Source organism: Hyaloscypha bicolor (assembly GCF_002865645.1).
Source record: "Hyaloscypha bicolor E unplaced genomic scaffold K444scaffold_183, whole genome shotgun sequence".
NCBI classification, from domain to species: Eukaryota; Fungi; Ascomycota; class Leotiomycetes; order Helotiales; family Hyaloscyphaceae; genus Hyaloscypha; species Hyaloscypha bicolor.
The window spans coordinates 3,537,496-3,556,256 of NW_020194685.1; the positions used below are offsets into that span (position 1 = coordinate 3,537,496).

Consider the following 18,761-nt stretch of genomic DNA (forward strand, 5'->3'; position numbering starts at 1 on the left):
CTGTGTTTCCGATACTTCTTCCGCACTGCTTCCCCGGACATCCCCGGAAGCCCCTCACTTCCTTCTCGCCAAAATGGCCGCCGCTCCCAGACCTTCCATCATACTATCTCGAGGAGGATTAGCGATCGTCCAGGATTTCTCCGTGATGCTCGGAGTCTGACCTTCAGATCGCTCCACTGAGCCAGGCGGGGTAAGCGTCGGCGTCTCCAATCATTTTGAATCGAAGCCAAGTGATGCCAGAATCTAATGTGACATTGTGTTGGGAGAGATATTCCAGTGAGTATATTCAAGCTGCTCGACATGACTAGAAGATAATTTCAAACCACGTTTCACAGCCTTTGACAATTGCTTCCCCAATCTAAGATGTCCATCAAGGATCTTCTTAGTCTTTGCCTTTTCGTTGTCACCAGCTGCGCTCATGGCGTCAACATCGACAAGTCTTTGGTACGATCGTATCCTCGCAACGAGTCAGCTCAGATAGTGACCTATCCAAAACCAACCTTACTGGGCAACAACACCTCATTTTCAGTCAAAGCCCGTTCTCCTGGAGGGAACTGGAAGGCCCTTGATATGTATCTGGTCAATCTCAGCCTGATCAACACCACGACTGGATCAAGCGCAACGCAAAAGTCATCCATGGCATATTTTGACTTTTGCGGAACCGTCGAAGTCTCTGTGACCTACAATACCGCTCCCATCACCACAGCTGTTATCCGGCCATATTCCTACGGGTTGCTTCCCCAGATCTCTGGTAACAACACTGTGGCTTTCACCCTAGACAAGCCTCAAAATGTCATCGTCCAGGTCAACGACAATATTTTCGACTGCCTGCATCTGCTGAGCAGCACAATCGATACCAACGTCCCGTCGGAGAACTCAACAGATGTGATATACTTTGGACCCGGAGTGCACAGTGTTGCAGGAAACGTGTTGCAGGTACCCAGTGGAAAGACAGTCTACATCGCGGGTGGAGGTGTTCTAACTGCTACCCTCAACTTTTCCGGGGTCCATGATGCAGGCTTGAGTGGTCGCGGAGTGCTGTACACCACATCTGGAGGCGCAATTGTCGTGGAGTACTCAAAAAATATCACGATCGATGGTGCCATTACTGTCCTCAATCCAAATGGGTACGCGATCAGCTCGGGACAGGTCGACGGTTTTACTATCCGAGGACTTCGAGCATTCAGCAACAAGGGAAACGGTGACGGCATCGATCTATTCTGCTGTCAGAACGCCATCTTAGATGGGCTTTTCATGCGCAACTCCGACGATTGTATTGCCCTTTACAACCACCGCTGGAACTACTACGGCAACTCAAGCAACATCACAGTCCAGAACTCAAGCCTTTGGGCTGATGTTGCCCATCCCACCAACATCGGTACTCATGGAAATACAGACAATCCCGAAACTATGGATGGTGTGACCATCAGGAACATCGACGTCCTTGATCACAGAGAGCCGCAAATGCTGTATCAAGGTACCATCGCAATAAATCCCGGGGACAGCAACATGATCCAAAATGTCCACATCGAGGACATCCGAGTTGAAGATTTTAGGATTGGACAACTGATCAACATGCGCGTGATGTTCAATACTAAGTACAACACCTCGCCAGGGCGAGGGATTTCGAACGTGACTATCAAGAACATGGTCTACAACGGCACTCACGCAAATCCTTCTATCTTGGAAGGGTACGACAGCGACAGAAGTATTGACTTCGTCACGTTTGAAAATCTAGTTATTAATGGGAAACAAATTGCTGATACGATGAAGAAGCCGACCTGGTACGAGACATCTGATTTCGTGCCGATGTTCGCGAATGACCATATCAACAATTTGACATTCCGTGCGACTTGAGTACAAAGTATGTAGAAGAGAGTAGAGTTTCGCACATTGGAAGAACGATTACTTTCTGTTTCCGACATGGAAGGGGGTGCGCAGACGCAAAGATGTGGAAAATGAGATAGTAAAGCGAAATATAAAAACTTAGCATATTCATCCATGAAAGGATCTGGAACATGGGCTCCCAATCTGGTATGCAAAATGAAATGAATTCTAACTTTGAGACTGCTGATCGTTGCTATATAAGAATGAATCGCACGGTGGTTCGTAGCTCCGTCTTGTATACAACGTCTTTATCGGAAACCATGGGTGTATTAAATAATAAATTACTAGTTAGATTACTAATTACTCTAACAAATGTGTCTCGTGACTCAAACCAAAAGAGTGCCAAGGAAGTCAAAGCAGTATACCATATTTCAATAGTGAGTTCAGAAATAGAAGATCACGTGCAATAAGTTACCTTTTTACCACACTGAAAGTATGCCAAAGACACCAAAGGCTGTTGTGGTACGGCAAGCTGTAATCCATTAAAATCGCTTTGTTTTGGTAGTTTTGAGGTTTTGGTCACATGTCAAAGGCTGGGGCCTTTCGCACGTGACTTGCGGGAATCACATAAGAAAGCTGGCTTTTCTGTAGTTCTAGAGAATAATCCCTCCTTCATATCAATCAATTGAGCTTTTGCAAATTGCACACTGTTTATGCTTTACTGCTTATGCCCTTGTTCTTGTTGTTTTGCTGTCAAGTCACGTTTTGCGCTCTGGTGTACTTTATGTAGGTTTTTGTCTTGTGGCACTTTCCCTCCCACAGTAAGCTTGAGTTTATCTTCAGACGACACCTAGATTTTGACTCTATTATTTACTTATATTCCCCAGATATCTTCTTGATACTTTGATCACGTGCTCCTGTTCTGCCATACTGTGATCCCTCCTGCTGCCCTCCGACAGTCTCCAACTGTTACAGATTACAATATAGTAGAACAAGTATCAAGCGGCAATATAAGTAGATTACTGAGTTAGAGTACAAGTTGGTGTTCCAAGATAAAAAGATTCGAGCTTGTCCCTCTAAGGAGGTGACTAGGTCCAGTATATATATTAGGGTTTTCCTCTCAATCGGAGTTCTTCACCAAGACGGAGGTCTCCACCTCTTGTCCCTTGGTACCTAGGCACTCCTTGTTACAATGAACCATATGATTTTTTTTTTTAATAATAATACGACTTTTATTCTATTCTTATCAACTTCTTTTCCGCCATCAAAATTTCCATTCTCAATTTGTCTTTATACCCACCAGTGTCTGGCGTGATTAACCCAATTCGCCGGGCTATAAGAGAGCAGAGATCCACTAACATCCAATATCCCTCATCAATTTGTTCTGAGTTAAGCGAGGTCTCCCTCCAGAACAATTTGACGGCGTCCCAAGGTTGGGATTCAATCTTCGATAAAATGTCAGTATCTCCGCCATCAATCACGCCTTGACTCGAGATGGTTAACAAAGAAGGTGTTGGTGAGGTCTGATCTTGTATCGTGTTGTTTGGAATGTGTATGGAATAAATTCCCGCCTTTTCTGTCAATCGAAGCCACACCTTGGCGACGTATGCTTCTATCAAGAGATTCTTTCCGTACTCGGGAATTATAAACGCTCTTCTTTCCAGAGAACTCTTGAAAACCTCGACAATTCTTAGCCGCTTGTGGTTTTCATCTTCTACATAGAAGGCAGAGCATTCGTAGGTGCGAAAATACACCGCGTAGTCTTTATCTTTAGTCTCAATCTGGTCAGCCATGCTTGTCCAGGATCATGTAGGGAAATCTGCACGACGACGGATTGGACCTCCTCCAGGAGGGAGCCTTTTACCGACCCAAGCCAGGCCATAGGCAAAAGCACACTCCGAATCAGCCGCCGAAACCTCCTCGTGGATATGCAGCGGTGAAAGGAACTCCCCAGTACATATATTCCTTCCAAGAGGCGATGATGCCCTTGAAAGCATTCAGTATATCAGAGTCATAAGTCAACGATCGACTGGTGTTTTCTTTGATGTGCTCATAGAAAAAAGGCTGGAGGTGGTTTGACATGGCAAAATGGATCTGTTCCGAGTAATTCATGAGCCTAGGTTCCAGAGTTTCTCGAATTTTATCTTGATGAACAATTGGAAACTGTTCCACCGCTTCACCCCTAAGATGTGTCCTGCATGCAAAATACACCTGGTTCTCGGTAAAGAAGAGACAGCTTCGAGATAGTAGGGCCTCTTGGTATGTCCAACCTCGCGTCACCCAAGTAGAAGACAAAAGGGGATGGGACACGTGTGGGAACGTAGAAACTAGAATGCCGGCATTTGTGTGAAGGCTAAACTGTGCGCGTCTTGGACACGACACTCCTCTGAGTCCAGATTCTGCGCCATCAGCATCTGCAGCGACGATAGTGGTTAGCGCGTTCCGGTAAATTTGGTCCATGTTTTGAATTTGCAAATGCTTGTTTTCTGATTGCCATATGCAGAATCGATCGACCCAGAGATATCGCTGGCCTAAGTTTCGAACGGCTGACATGGCATCCTCGATGGTTTGTGGAGCATGTGCTGGTATGGAACAGCCATGCTGCAGTGTTTAGTAGGTTGCAATATCAGTTGCTTCGTTGCCCCAAACATAGCTGAGAGCCAAATATTCAAGGTCTTGCGCCAAAGGGACAATTTGCCTGGCCCAGCAATCTGTCACACGCGTCGCAAATTCTATCTTTCGAGGCAGAGACCTGCAGTGATAATGGAGATCTGATTCCGAATTATGGCACTCCTCTATCCACGAGGCAATTCGAGTGAAATTCGCGTGAATATTAGACACAAGTCGCTCACTGTAGCTGAATGGAAAGATCGTTGATTCTGTCAGGGAACAGTCCTGCGCGAGAGGCACGATCAAGCCCCAAGCTGACAGCCTCGTTCAACTGGCTCCTCTGCAACGTTCGAGTTGATCGACCTCGAACGACGGCCACCACAATACTCGGGTTTGCCGTGACGCGTGCCTCTGTACATCGCAACCTCAAAGGCAATAGACTGTCCAATGCTCTAAGGTGATACTCGGGTGCCGAGATGGCGGATGAGCTGGAGTCTGATTTATGGTTTACAGGCGCTAGCAGAGAAGTGACGAAAGAGCAAAGGACGCATCCAGGATCGAAATCATTCCTAGTCTTGGTTATTGCAGCCCCTTGCCGACCAATCTGGGCGCTGGACAGGGCAAAGACAGCCTCGAAATTGATCGTTTTACATAACGAGCATAATTGACTATAATTAGATAATAACGCGCCAACTTTTAGAGGTCTCCGAGGCGCAGCTACAGTAAGAATAGGGGGGCACGGGCGGCGTTTGCGCTCGACTACTGTATTATTTGCAACTTCGATTGTGATCAGCCATTATAGTCAGCGGAAGACGAGATCTGGCGCGAGGAGAGGTCCTGCACCAACCAACCGAGAGCGGCGCCTGGCTCGTGCGCGCGCCCTGCCCAATGCGGCGGATCGCGGTTTCCGCATGCGGGCTTGCCGTCTGGTCGTTTACTTATTTAATTACGTATATTATAACTTCCTTAATAATAAAGATATTATAATTTTGAGACTATAGAATTAATTCCTAGAGTATATAATATAGATTTAATTAATACGATTTATATTAATTAATATTATAGTGGTTTTTTTTTATTTTTATTGCTTTTGAATCAGACTAACTATATCCCAGATTACCTAGGTAACTAATACTTGTTTATGAGACTGCACCATCTCAAGTATTGGCACTTGCTTCCCGCCTATAAGTAGTCTTTCCCAATTAGTGTCTTGTCCGTATGGCCGATCTAACAGAGCTGGTTGAGCCAAGACGTCTGGAATATTGGCACCTTGTATATGCTCGGCTACCTGGGCGAGCGATAATAACGGGCGAGAGTTACCATCTGCTATGGCCTCTTCCTGTTCTTCTATGTAGGTTTGTCGCTCTATCTGAGACAGCAGAAAATTTGTAGCTGATCATCGTAGCTTGATGGTTTCCGGATCTACCATTTAATCCAAGGTGTCTAACTCGTCTTCATCCACGCTCAGTATAGCAGCAGGCGATTGACGTTCCTGAGATCTGAGTACCGCTGCAGCTTCCGTGGACCCCGCCTGTCGTACGCTCTGATCCGGTGCAGAGAGCAACGTAGCACTGTTATGGCTCGGTTGGAGGCTCCTTGGGTCGTCATTGTCGTATAGCGTGAAGTCGTTTAACCATCGAAAGAGTGGATCAAGTTCTGCCGTCGGTGGAAGCCGCACTTCTCGCCTCGCCTCAGCCGGGTAGGCATCGTCTTGACCAATGACTGGCTGTGTTTGACGGATAGCGGTCTCTACAGACTGCAGGAGAGGCCCACCGGTATATGTGCCAGTACGCTGACTGCTCCAAGCCTCCAAACTCGCTCCACCACCACTGTGATTGAACGCGGTAGACGGTGCCAGTGATTGATTGCTCTCTTCTCGGAGCAACGACTGAGGCGTTCAGATACTGCCCTCCAACATTTACAAGACTAGCTGTGGCCGTATAGTTCTCAGGAGTCGGAGACTTTACCCATCTGACCTCACTGTCGTCCGACTTCTGACGCAGCGCTAACCCGTATACGGCTCCAGATACTTGCGAGTCGGAGTCGAGGGGTTAGTGAGCAGCAAGAGGCGTGTTGCTAAGAATACTAAAATAAAAAAAATACTATCTTATAAGTAATTCTAGTAATATTACTAAATTAAAATAAATATATAATTATTAAAATATTAAAAATATTATAAAGTATTAATATATAATTTCTTTAATTCTCTAGAATTAGAAAAGGAAATATATAAACAGGAATTAGCTCTCCTATAATTAACTGTTTATTAATTTAATTAATATTTTATAATTATGGCATTAATTATTATTAATTCCTAAAAACACTAATTATTGCCGAGCTTACTTAGAGACCAGAATCGGCTCCCAAGGAGCCAGAATGGGGTAAGGACTTTGTTGGTAAGTTACGTGCCGAGTCACATGACCTTACAGGTCTTCGACGGAGTCAAATCCCTCATTATGGTTTGCGCTTCTTAAAATGCCTGGATTCCTGTGCTAACGCTCCGAGGAAAAAGAGCGGGCACAAGTCAAGCCAAGTTAGCCCTCCAGACTTATCTTGCTCTGCTTATTGGGAACATTGTGTCAAAGTAAGTAGCGTGTGGGAAGGAGAGGAGAGAGGAGAGCTTGGTGTGGGACTCGAGCTTCTACATCTCACATCCGAACTTGCGACCTTCGGAGAGCTCCTGGCAAGAAAAGATTTGAAACCAAGACCAAAAGCAAGGACATTCCCATTGCATAGCTATCTCGTACTTAGGACGACAAGGAACGACGCTAAGAAATTCCATAACCCTCTCTGGCACACCCCACCCAGATCAGCGCATGCGCTCAAGCCCCTGCAGGTAAAGTCTGCAACATGAGTTGTCCACAGCTGTGCGGGATTATGGGGAGCCGGTGAGCCATTTGCCAGTGTTGAATGTATAGGAAGAGGTCTTCGAGAACAGGCCCGACTTCGGATCCGGCTTTGAGTAGTCGCCAACCTCCTTCGTGGTGTCAGCCGTGCTGATCATGGTCGACGTCTTCATGCCCTCCTCATACCACCACTGCAGCTGCTCCTGTGGCTGATACGACGCGGACATGTTAGGCCCAAGTTCGGTGGGATCGACGAAGATGGGGTCGAACGCGCCGGGCGAGTTCTGAACCCCGACAATGATGTGAATGCCGTTGGTGACGGTGCCAGATTTGAACTTGTTGTTTCCGATGGCAAGGAAGTCGATCACAGGTTGGGAGGTAGATTGGGTCCATTGGCCTGTCTCGTCGAGGTCGATGACTTGGCCGAGGTCGCACTGCCTCCACAAGCCTCCTAGAGTGACTTGGAGGCCGTCGGAAGGGATATCCTAGTGGTATTATTTAGATGTGGTTGCGAATAAGTAGCTTTGGGTTCATTACCATTGTCCAGTTAAGGCCATAGATGGGCTTCCATTTGACGTTGATTCTTGGGGCGAGAACCTTGGACTGCCAGACGATGTTGAAGATGACTGTGTAGGCCATTAGTTCATGTTTTCAACTTGAATCTCTAGCGGCTCACTCTTATCGCCCTTTGCAACACTCTTTGCCACTTGAAGATTATAGTGGTTCTGGGCCAGAGCAGTCAGGTCTGGTCCTTGGTTGACGACTGTAAGCGAACGGGTTTCAGTACCCATTTTGGAATGTGTCTTGTGTCCTTTGTTGAAATCGCTAGAGAATGATGATTTTGGATTGGGATATGGAAATGGGGTGGTGGTTTGGATTGAGGATGATGTTGAAGGTGCTGTGAAAACCGGGAGACATTGCCTCCTTAAATATTCGTGAGACTACCTCTATCCTTCATTATAGAACTCAGAGCGGGATCAATTCGACACGGATCCCCAATTCTGCGTCGAATGCCGTAGAGAGATTAGAAAGGGCTGGCTGCGTTTCACAACGGGAAGAGCAAACTCTGAATATCCAACGCAAGCCTCGAGAATTTGTCCCACATCATAATTTTGCAATTGGCAAGTTCCAGGGTTACTGAAGCTCAAAATTGAAGAATGAGCGAGTTATGGGTTAGCAGCACCTTCTTCTGGACTTCGAAGGCTGGCTGAAATGTGTTGAATCGAAGTCTAGATCGAAGTGTTATCCTCGGCGCTACCGAGGTGTGCAGGTCGTGGGCCCCTGATGGTCGTGTCTCCAGTTGACGTGACAGACACAAATGATAAATGACAGTCGACAGCCATTGGACAAAGGACGGGCATGCAGAAATCCACAACATTCAGAATGTGTTGTGGGCTGAAGTCAGCCAGCCAAGAAGGACACAGATGGTCCTTCTTTATCGTGGGCGGGGAAAGGCGACACCTAGAAAGCTGAAACCCGTCTTCAATCAATTATAAGAGAGTTTCATGCAAGGGCATGTCATCGCTCAGAGATTGGAATATGTCTTAGTCCTGTTATACAGTAGTCCCATACCCGTGGATGCCATCGGCTGGGACACCCCTACTCTATCTTCTATCGTCATTTGGAGGAAAAAGTCAGATATTATGTTGCAGGAAGATGATCAGTTGGCTAAGTTGTACCCCTAATGCCGGTCAGGTGTCATATCTCGCCTTGTGAAGTCGTACTCCTGCCTTATACACCCAGCCGCATGCTTGTGGAGTTAGCTAGACGGGACTGTCCGGCCACTAAAACTCGAAGAAGCCAAGTGCCGATGCCGAGACACGTCCTCGGGCTGGGGTGCTGGTCAGTGGCGTCGAGAATCATCGAGGAGCTGGAGTTGATTAGACGGGACTTTCCGGCCACTAAAACTCGAATAAGCCAAGTGCCGATTCGGTTTGCGTCCTCAGGCTGAGTTCTGGTCAGCGGCTGGCGCCAAGAATCATCGTAAGAGCTGAGATTAACACTACTTTGTCTTCTGCTGTATACTTTTCTCTGTGTCCAAGCAGAGAGCGGAATTCATTGAGCATCAATAGCGACAAGGTGCAACTTGTGGATTACATGAAGCAGTTTAGCCCTTGAGCTGGGAACTTTGTTTTTTCAGTGGCTTGCTACATCCCAGCGGAGATTTCGCTTCCTAGAAATTCGCAATCCCATGAGGCTTGCGTCGCTGGCCTGCTGATCTCTGCACCTCTCAGCCAGCATCATGTGCTATCCCTGTGCTATCCCTTCGTCCGGTGAGACATTGCCACATTAGCGGCCGCACATGAATATCCCTAATACTATTCAGTGCTCCATTACATAGTAATGGAGTTTTTTTATATGGGCTGACATAAGTAAAGTAGTCTGTGCCACTGTTATCTCTATTACTATATAATAGAGAACTTTTAAATTTTTGCAGGGGTTAAAAAGTACCTGATTTCGGTACTATAAACACGTCAGAATATAGCAAACTACTGCCACTACTACTACTACTAGTATATATATCATATATAGTATTAAATATTATATTTAGTAAGTACTATATTTTAGCTATAAATATAATTATATAGTACTAGCCGAGTTTGTATTAAGAAACATATACTTGAAATATAAGAGTAAAATTATATAAGTATATAAATAATTAATATATAATAGTATTACTAGTACTAATTTAATTATTATTAGTACTTATTTATATTACTAGTAATAATAAAAGAAATATAAAGAAGTCTTTAAATTTTACTTTTACTATTTCTAAAATAAGACTTACTAGTAATAATAACTAGGGTATTTTCTAATATTACTAATATTTTCTAAAACCCGAAAACCCAACTTATAAATACTTTCTAAATTACTCAAATTACCTAAACTATTATCTAAACTATTTCCCAGAAAAAAAACCAATTCAAAAAAAAAAACCTCTAAAAAAAACCTACTAATACTAGTACTAGTATTACTTGCTTATAAATACTAATATATAAGCAAGTATAAGTCCTAGTTAATTACTAAGTAAAGTTATATTATATTTATATTTTAATATAGGCTATAGAAATTAATATCTTAGAAATTAGTAATAATAGTATTAAATATAATAATACTATTTCTAATAAGATTATAATTAGTAATATAATAAAAAATATAGCTATAGTAATTAAAACTAGTAATATTATATTATATATTAATAATAAAATTAGAAATAAATATATAATATATTTCATTATTATATTAAGTATTATTACTATTATTATAAAAACTATAAGAGCTATTATTACTATAAGTATTATAAGAACTACTAGATAAAGTATTATTATATAAATAAGGTTTTTAAAATAATATTAGTAATAAATTTTTTTTCTTTTTATTATTATTATTATAATTCTTATTATTAAAGTTAAAACTTATAAATTTATTACTATTATTATTATTAGAATTAGAGCTTAATTTAATTAATTTTTTATAAATACTATTAGTAAGAAAAAATCCAGATCTAGTAATAATAGAAATAATAAAATAATAAAGAAAAAAACTAGTAAAACTAGTAAAATAATTATTATAATTTAGTAATTTATATTAATAATACTAGTAATAAAAGAAATAAAAACTACTAGTTATATAAGAGTAATTTCCTAATAAAAAACATATATATATATCTTATTTAGGTTTATTTTATTTTAGTATTTCTCCGAATTCTATTAAGAAATATTTTAATAAGAAATATATTTTTATTTTCTTATATATTATTTAGTTATATATTTTATTCTTATTATTTTCTTATATATTATTATTATTTACTATAGCTAGTAAGCTTATTTATAATTTCTTATATTAAGTTCTAGTTTATAAATAATATTAAATATATATTATTTCTAGTATTATTAATATTAAATAATACTTATAAGCCTAATATTATTTAGTACTTTATTACTATATAATAGAGTTTTTTTATATAGGCTAATATAAGCAAAGTAGTCTATACTATTACTATCTCTATTACTATATAATAGAGAACTTTTAAATTTTTGCAGGGGTTAAAAAGTACCTGATTTTGGTACTATAAATATATTAGAATATAGTAAACTACTACTATTACTACTATTACTAGTATATATATTATATATTATATTAAATGTTATATTTGGTAGGTACTATACTCTAGCTATAGGTATAATCATATAGTACTAGCCGAGTCTGTATTAAGAGATATATACCTGAAATATAAGGGTAAAATTATATAAGTATATAAATAATTAATATATAATAGTACTACTAGTACTAATTCAATTACTACTAGTACTTGTTTATATTACTAGTAGTAATAGAAGAAGTATAGAAAAGTCTTCAAATTTCACTTTTACTACTTCTAAAGTAAGGCTTACTAGTAGTAATAATTAGGGTATTTCCTAATATTACTAATACCTCCCAAAACCCGAAAACCCAACTTATAAGTACTTTTTAAACTACCCAAATTGCCCAAACCACTGCCTAAACCACTTCCCAGAAAAAAGGCCAATTCGAAAAAAAAACCTCTAAAGAAAACCCACTAATACTAGTACTAGTATTACTCGCTTATAGGCACTAATATATAGGCAAGTACAAGTCCCGGTTAACTGCCAAGCGAAGTTATACTATATCTATATTCCAGTATAGGCTATAGAAATCAATATCTTGGAAGTTAGTAGTAGTAGTATTAGATATAGTAATACTATTTCTAATAAGGTTACGATTAGTAATATAATAAAAGATATGGCTATAGTAATTAAAACCGGTAGTAATAGTATTAGGAAAGTTACTAGTAATATTATACTATATACTAATAATAATTCTATTATTAGTAATAGGGTTAGGAATAGGTATATAGTATATTCTATTACTATATTAAGTACTACCGCTACTACCATAATAATTACGAAAGCTACTACTATAAGTACTATAAGAGCTATTACTATTATAAGTATTATAAGAGCTACTAGACAAGGCACTACTATATAGACGAGGCTCTCGAGATAGTATTAGTAGTAGATTATTCTTTTTCTTATTATTATTATTACTATAACTCTTATTATTAGAGTTAAAACTTATAGGTTCATTACTATTATTATTACTAGAACTAGAGCTCAATTCGATTAGTTCTTTATAAGTACTACTAGCAGGGGAAAATCCAGATCCGGTAGTAGTAGAGATAATAGAATAACGGGGAGGGGGGCCGGAGGAACTAGTAGAATAGTTACTGTATTAGTAGTATTAGTAGCGGAAGGGATAAGGACTACTAGTAATAGGTTTACTATTAGTAATACGGAATATAGAGCAAGTATAGTATCTATAGCTAGCGAGATAAGTAGTCTAGCCGGCAGAGGCAGAGGCAGGGCAAGAAGATCCAGTAATAGTAGATAGGCCAGATCTAGTAATAGTAAATAGGCCAGATCTGGAAGTAGTAGATATATTAGATCCGGGAGTAATAGAGAGACCAGATCCGGGAGTAATAGAGGGAGTAGCAGGGGCTAGCTAGAAGACTTGCAAATTACTAGGAGTATACTCCGGGAAGAAAATATTATAATACTAGTTTTGCCAAGTATAAGTAATAGAGTAAATATTAGTAATACTATTAAGGAAGTAGTTATAAGCTATATTAACTTGACCTATACTAGAAAAGGCAATAGTAGTAGCAGGGAAGCGGATAAGTATAGCTTTATATTAATACTTAGTAGTATGTTTCTTTATCTTTTTAATATTATTAGTAGTAATTATATTACTACTAGTAGGATTAAGGCCAAGGGTAATAAGGCAGTTAAAATCTAGTAGTAGTAAAATAGGCTTAGGGGCAAAATCTATTAGTATAGGTAGTTAAATAAAGCCACTGAGATTATTAGGATTTAATATAATAAAGAAGTAGTAGTAGCTACTTAATTTAATATACTAGTAAGTAGTAGTATTAGTAGTAAATACTTAATTAAAAGTAAGTAATAATAGAAAGGAAATATAATAAGTAATCCGAATAAAATATACTAATATAAATACAAGTAGTAATAGGAAGGAAATATAAAATATAATAAATAATCTAATTAAAATATAATAATATAAATATAAGTAGTAGTAAGATAAAGATATAATAACTTAAAGGCAAGTAGTAAAGTAGTAATAGGAAGGAAATATAATAATCTAAAGAAAAGGTAATAATATAAAAGTAAGAAGTAATATAAAGGAGATATAATAATCCAAAGGCAATATAATAATTTAAATACAAGTAGTAGTAGGAAGGAAATAAGAAATAGAGGAAGTAACTTATATATATATAAGAAATACAAAAGTAGTAGTAATAATAGAGGCAAAAGAAATTATAATTATAAAGATTAAAGAAGTAGTAATAGTAAGAATAAAAGGAAGAGTCGAGATTATCTTATAGAAAGAAATATTAGTAATAGAAGTAGAATATATAAAAAAGTAGTAAAGGCTTTAGTAAATATATAAGAAATCTAGGAAGTAAATTAAATTCAAGAAGTGAATTAGATAAGGAAAGGTAAAGTAATAATAGTAAAAATAATAAATATATTATTATTAGGTACTAACTAATTATAATAGTAGTAAGAATAGTAAATATATTATTAGATACTAACTAATTATAGTAATAGTAAGAGTAGCAAATATATTATTAGATACTAACTAATTATAGTAATAGTAGTACTAGTATTATAAAATTAAATTAGTTTAAAATATACTAGAATTCAATTTATTTAAGTAAAATCAAAATACCAAACTAACTAATATAACTGCCACTTCTATTACCTAAAGTACTAAAGCCATAACTTATATTAAATAATAAGTACTATATATTTATTTATTATAGTACTAGCTATTAGTAAGTATTTAGTCCAGGAGTAATAAGCCGCTATTTATATAATAAGTATTAGGTAAAAAGGAAGCTTTAAAAGCAAGTTAAGAAATATATTAAGTAGTAGTAATAGCCATATAACTATTAAAGTATATTACTACTACTAGCTAGATCTGTTTTATAACTAGTTCTCCTAGTTATTAATAAATACTAGTATTAAGACTATAACTTTTTAATTTAAAATTAAAAGGCTATATATAAATATATAAATAAGAAATATAATAAGAAATATATAAAGAATATAGAGATCTTTAATCTTATATAACTTCAAATATAGATAGGAAAGAAAAGAATATAATATTAGATTATAAATAAGAATAAAGAAATTAGATATATATTTCCTAATCTTATAATATATAATAAGTAATAGAGATAAAAGTAGTAGTAGTAGTAGTAGTAATAGTAATAATATAGGTAAAGACGAGGAAATTAAGAAAGAAGTTATAGAATAGAGTAAGGAAATCGAAAAATAATAACTAGTTTTAAACCAAAAGCTAGTAGTAATAGAACTCGACCTATAGTTATAATATATAAATTAGAATACTAGTCTTTTATAATTCAAATATAGTCTTATTACTACTACCGAATTTATAAAACTACCTGACTTAAAAGAGTAATAGTTAGTTCAGGTATTAGAATTATAAAACCGGATTCTCGACTATTATTTTAGTATACTTCAGGCTATTAATTATAAGAATATTCTTAAATAGTAAGTATTACTAAAAAATGAAGCTATAAGCCAGAACTTATTTAAGAGGCCAAATAATCAGATACTAGTTAGATATAGCTAGTAGTAATAGTTATTCTTATACTATATAATACGAATATTACTTAAGGATAGTTAGGAGAATAAGACTAAGATAGGAATAAGATATACTAAGAAGTAATAGTAATATATAGATAATCTATATAGTTTACTCGAAAAAAAAAAAAAGTAAGGAGTAATAGTAATAGTAATAGTAATAGTAGTAGTAATAAATAATACTAATCCAGAACTCAATATAGCTATTATAGGCTTAATTATAAGTATTATAATATAAGATATAAATTGGATTCTATTATATGAATTACTATTAATATATTTCTTGGCTATATATAGTATTAATCTATTAATAAAGGTATTCCGGCTAGTATTTAATTATATATTAATTTTTATATAAGTTCTTTAGATAATACAACTATTATTACTTAAAGTTATATTATTATTATAAGTATAGCCAGAGCTTAGATTATATAGCCATATAAAGGTCGAGTTAGTACAAGTATAAATAGCAGAGATCTATTAATAGTATTTATATAAAGAGTTATTCTCGCCGGTATTAAGTATTCTAACTTAACTTGCTTATAGAAAGGCTATTAATAAGCTTTATTACTTTCCGTTAAATATCTTTTAGTCTAATAACCGCCAGATTATATATTATTAGGGTATAGGAATAGTAATAGTAAAGATTCGAACTATATAGTAAAAGGTAATCCGGAAATTAGAAGAGATCTTATTTAAGCTACTTTTTTACTAGTATATACTAGATATATTACTACTACTAGTAATTAATTATATAGGTTTAGTATAAAACTCTTAATAAAATAATCTTAGCTTTATTAACTATTTCGAGAACCAGGAAATCTATAAGAGAAACTAGTAGTTCTTATACTAGCAAATACTTATAGACGCCCTCAAGTAAAGACTTATAGGCAACTATAGTAGTAATAGTAGTTAAATGCCTGAAAAGCAGGTATATAAGCGAGGCGGTTTTAAAAAACACATATTAGTAAGAAGCTCTCTTACTAAAATCATATAGTTAATAACTCGATATTAAATAACGGGCAAATAGCTATAAGTTAGGTACTAAAATAATCGCATATTACTAGGTTTTTAAAAAGTTATAGCTATATATTATATATTAGTTATATAATAAATTAATCGCGATTTTATAATAAGAGTATATGTATTAAGAGCCAAAAAAGCATAATATACGTAATATTAGTAATAACTCGATAAATAATAGGTAAATAGCTATAAGTTAGGTACTAAAATAATTATATATTACTAGGTTTTTAAAAGATTATAGCTATATATTATATATTAGTTATATAGTAAATTAATTACGATTTTATAGTAAGAGTATATATATTAAGAACCGAAAAAGTATAATATATATAATATTAGTAATAACTTAATAAATAATAGGTAAATAGCTATAAGTTAGTAATACACGTATAGATCACAGAGTAGGGAGTTGTATTAGATAGTAAAAGAGTTTATTAAACTAGCTAGAAAAGAGCTTGAGTAAAGTATAAAGCTTTAGGAAGTGAGTACACAGATCCTAACTAAGCAAAGTAATCGCGCTAGCCCTAATTCAGTGATTCTCACTATAACAGTTAGGTACTAAAATAATTATATATTACTAGGTTTTTAAAAGATTATAGCTATATATTACATATTAGTTATATAGTAGATTAATTACAATTTTATAATAAGAATATATATATTAAGAGCCAAAAAAGTATAATATATATAATATATATATCTTAATAAAACTAATATTATATTATTAATAACTTTCTTTATATTAGTTTAAGGCCCTAAAAGGCTATAAATTAAGTACTAAATTAATTATATATATTATAATAGAAAGTATATATTTTAGAATTTAATATATTATAATATATATAATAAATTTATTACTAAGAGTTTAGAACTTGCTTAGAGATTAAGGCTAGAGGTATTTCCTGAATCTAAACCCCTTTTACTCTTAGTATAATTAATAATAATTTTTTTAGATATTACTCCTAAATAAGCTAATTCTTTAATAGCCTTTTATTCCTAAACCCTTAGTAAATTATTACCGGATTTTAATTTTTTATTTCTGAATCTAATTCTCTAAGAATACCTTACCTAAAGAAAAGCAAAGAAGAAAAGAAAGAAATAAAACACAAAAGTAATATAACTAGATAAGTATACTAGCGGGAAAAGTATTAATAAGTTCTAGATCCTAATTTAATAAGTTATTATTTACTTACTTGTATTCCCTTAAGCTTCTTCTATTTACTATAGATTTAATAACTAATATATGCCTTTTCCTAGCTTCTTTAAATACTATTTAGTAATTTTTTCCTTAATAACCTTTTCCTTAATAACTTCCTCCTTAATAACCTCTTCCTTAATAACCTCTTCCTTTTTTATAACCTCCTTTTTTAGATATACCGACCTCTTTAACTCTAATTATATAGTAGTCTAACTCTTTATATATATTGCCTTCTTGCCATATTTAAGAATATTTAAATACTATAAGTACTTTAAGTATAGAGCTATTCGGCTTCCAAATACTATTAATTTGACCTCGAAATATATAAGAATTATTAACTAGATATTAAAGATCTATACCCGATTCTATAGAACTTTTATTATAAAGTATAGGCCTGCCTTATATAATATAAGAGCTTATTATTCGCAAATCTGCTAGAATTCGAGGGCAAAGTATTAAGTTATTACTAACTAAATAAGAAATTATTACTTGCTTATCTATAAGAATCCGAGAATGAAATATTAAATAATAATTACCTAATAATAGATATTATAGAGAGACCTAAGAGATCCCTAGTAAGACCTAAAAAACTCCCTACTTGAGCCCAAGTATTATAAGTACTATCTTACTTTATAATTCTTCCGAAAATATAGTGGCTTTTTAGCTAATTATTACCGAATTAATAATTATATCCCTATAAATCTATTATAAATACGAATCTCCTAAATACTTATAACCGAGAAATAAGGGGCAGACACATATATATTCTATAAAGCCTGCTATATAAATAAGCTATGAATTTAGTAAGGCCTATAGGATTAGGCATTTGTAATATATAAGTAATAAGGAATTAGAACCTATTAGTTAATCTTAAGAAAGTTAATAATCTATTCTCTAAATACTAACTATTTACTAGGATACTAATCTGGAACCTCTAAATTTATAAGACCAGAATAGGAATCTCTTACCAAGTTATAATCTCTTATTATATAGTATAACCCTAGATAATAGTAATTATAGTATTAATAATTTCGATAATAGTTCCCTAGAATATAATAGTAAAACGGAGCCTAATAGCCAGGAGCTATATAGTAAATTATAGGCGAATATTTCCTTTTTCGTAAACGGTAATTAGCCTAGTCTCGGGTATTTCCTAGACTAACTATTTCCGGGTAGTAATAATAATAATAGTAATAATCCCGACTTTATTCCCGAAAAGACTTCTAATATATCTTATTTAGATAATAATAATAGTATTAATAAGAATAATAATAATACCGAGAATAACTAAATTATTAATAATAAGAATACTAAGACTAAGAATGAGGGTAAGGGCAATAGTAAGGATAAGGCGGAATTAGAAGCTTAATTATAAGCCGAGATTATTAGATCTAATAAGCTATTAATTAACTATATTTTAGAGCTAGCTTATTATTTATTCGATTTCCAAGAATAGGGTTAGGGTTAGGGTTAGGGTTAGGGTTAGGGTTAGGGTTAGGGTTAGGGTTAGGGTTAGGGTTAGGGTTAGGGTTAGGGTTAGGGTTAGGG

The 18,761-nt window shown here is 35.4% G+C and overlaps 5 protein-coding genes across 5 annotated transcripts; 1 reads left to right on the forward strand and 4 right to left on the reverse strand.

Moving 5' to 3' along the window:
- The first annotated feature begins 199 nt into the window (after positions 1–199).
- On the forward strand, positions 200–2,022 carry K444DRAFT_604405 (glycoside hydrolase family 28 protein). The gene is made up of 2 exons (XM_024878807.1): positions 200–276; positions 336–2,022. The coding sequence occupies exon 2, from the start codon at positions 364–366 to the stop codon at positions 1,855–1,857; it is 1,494 nt and encodes a 497-aa protein (XP_024727809.1). The 5' UTR covers positions 200–276; positions 336–363; the 3' UTR covers positions 1,858–2,022.
- Positions 2,023–3,059: 1,037 nt separating this feature from the next.
- On the reverse strand, positions 3,060–3,620 carry K444DRAFT_638206 (uncharacterized protein; the record flags this gene model as incomplete). The annotated part of the gene is made up of 1 exon (XM_024884223.1): positions 3,060–3,620. The coding sequence occupies one exon, from the start codon at positions 3,618–3,620 to the stop codon at positions 3,060–3,062; it is 561 nt and encodes a 186-aa protein (XP_024727810.1).
- A 403-nt stretch (positions 3,621–4,023) lies between these two features.
- On the reverse strand, positions 4,024–4,419 carry K444DRAFT_495410 (uncharacterized protein; the record flags this gene model as incomplete). The annotated part of the gene is made up of 1 exon (XM_024873271.1): positions 4,024–4,419. A coding segment is annotated over one exon (396 nt), but the record flags the coding sequence as incomplete, so codon positions are not given.
- Positions 4,420–5,866: 1,447 nt separating this feature from the next.
- On the reverse strand, positions 5,867–6,892 carry K444DRAFT_638207 (uncharacterized protein; the record flags this gene model as incomplete). The annotated part of the gene is made up of 3 exons (XM_024884224.1): positions 5,867–6,325; positions 6,360–6,466; positions 6,865–6,892. The coding sequence occupies 3 exons, from the start codon at positions 6,890–6,892 to the stop codon at positions 5,867–5,869; spliced, it is 594 nt and encodes a 197-aa protein (XP_024727812.1).
- Positions 6,893–7,225: 333 nt separating this feature from the next.
- On the reverse strand, positions 7,226–8,074 carry K444DRAFT_604409 (uncharacterized protein; the record flags this gene model as incomplete). Its single annotated transcript, XM_024878808.1, has 3 exons — positions 7,226–7,768; positions 7,821–7,909; positions 7,960–8,074. 3 exons carry the CDS (start codon positions 8,072–8,074, stop codon positions 7,313–7,315), a joined length of 660 nt encoding a protein of 219 aa, XP_024727813.1. The 3' UTR covers positions 7,226–7,312.
- Between the last annotated feature and the right edge of the window lie 10,687 nt (positions 8,075–18,761).

Bases quoted from the DNA above. Each gene is read 5' to 3' on its own strand.
- K444DRAFT_604405 (XM_024878807.1), top strand. From the start codon at position 364: ATGTCCATCAAGGATCTTCTTAGTCTTTGCCTTTTCGTTGTCACCAGC.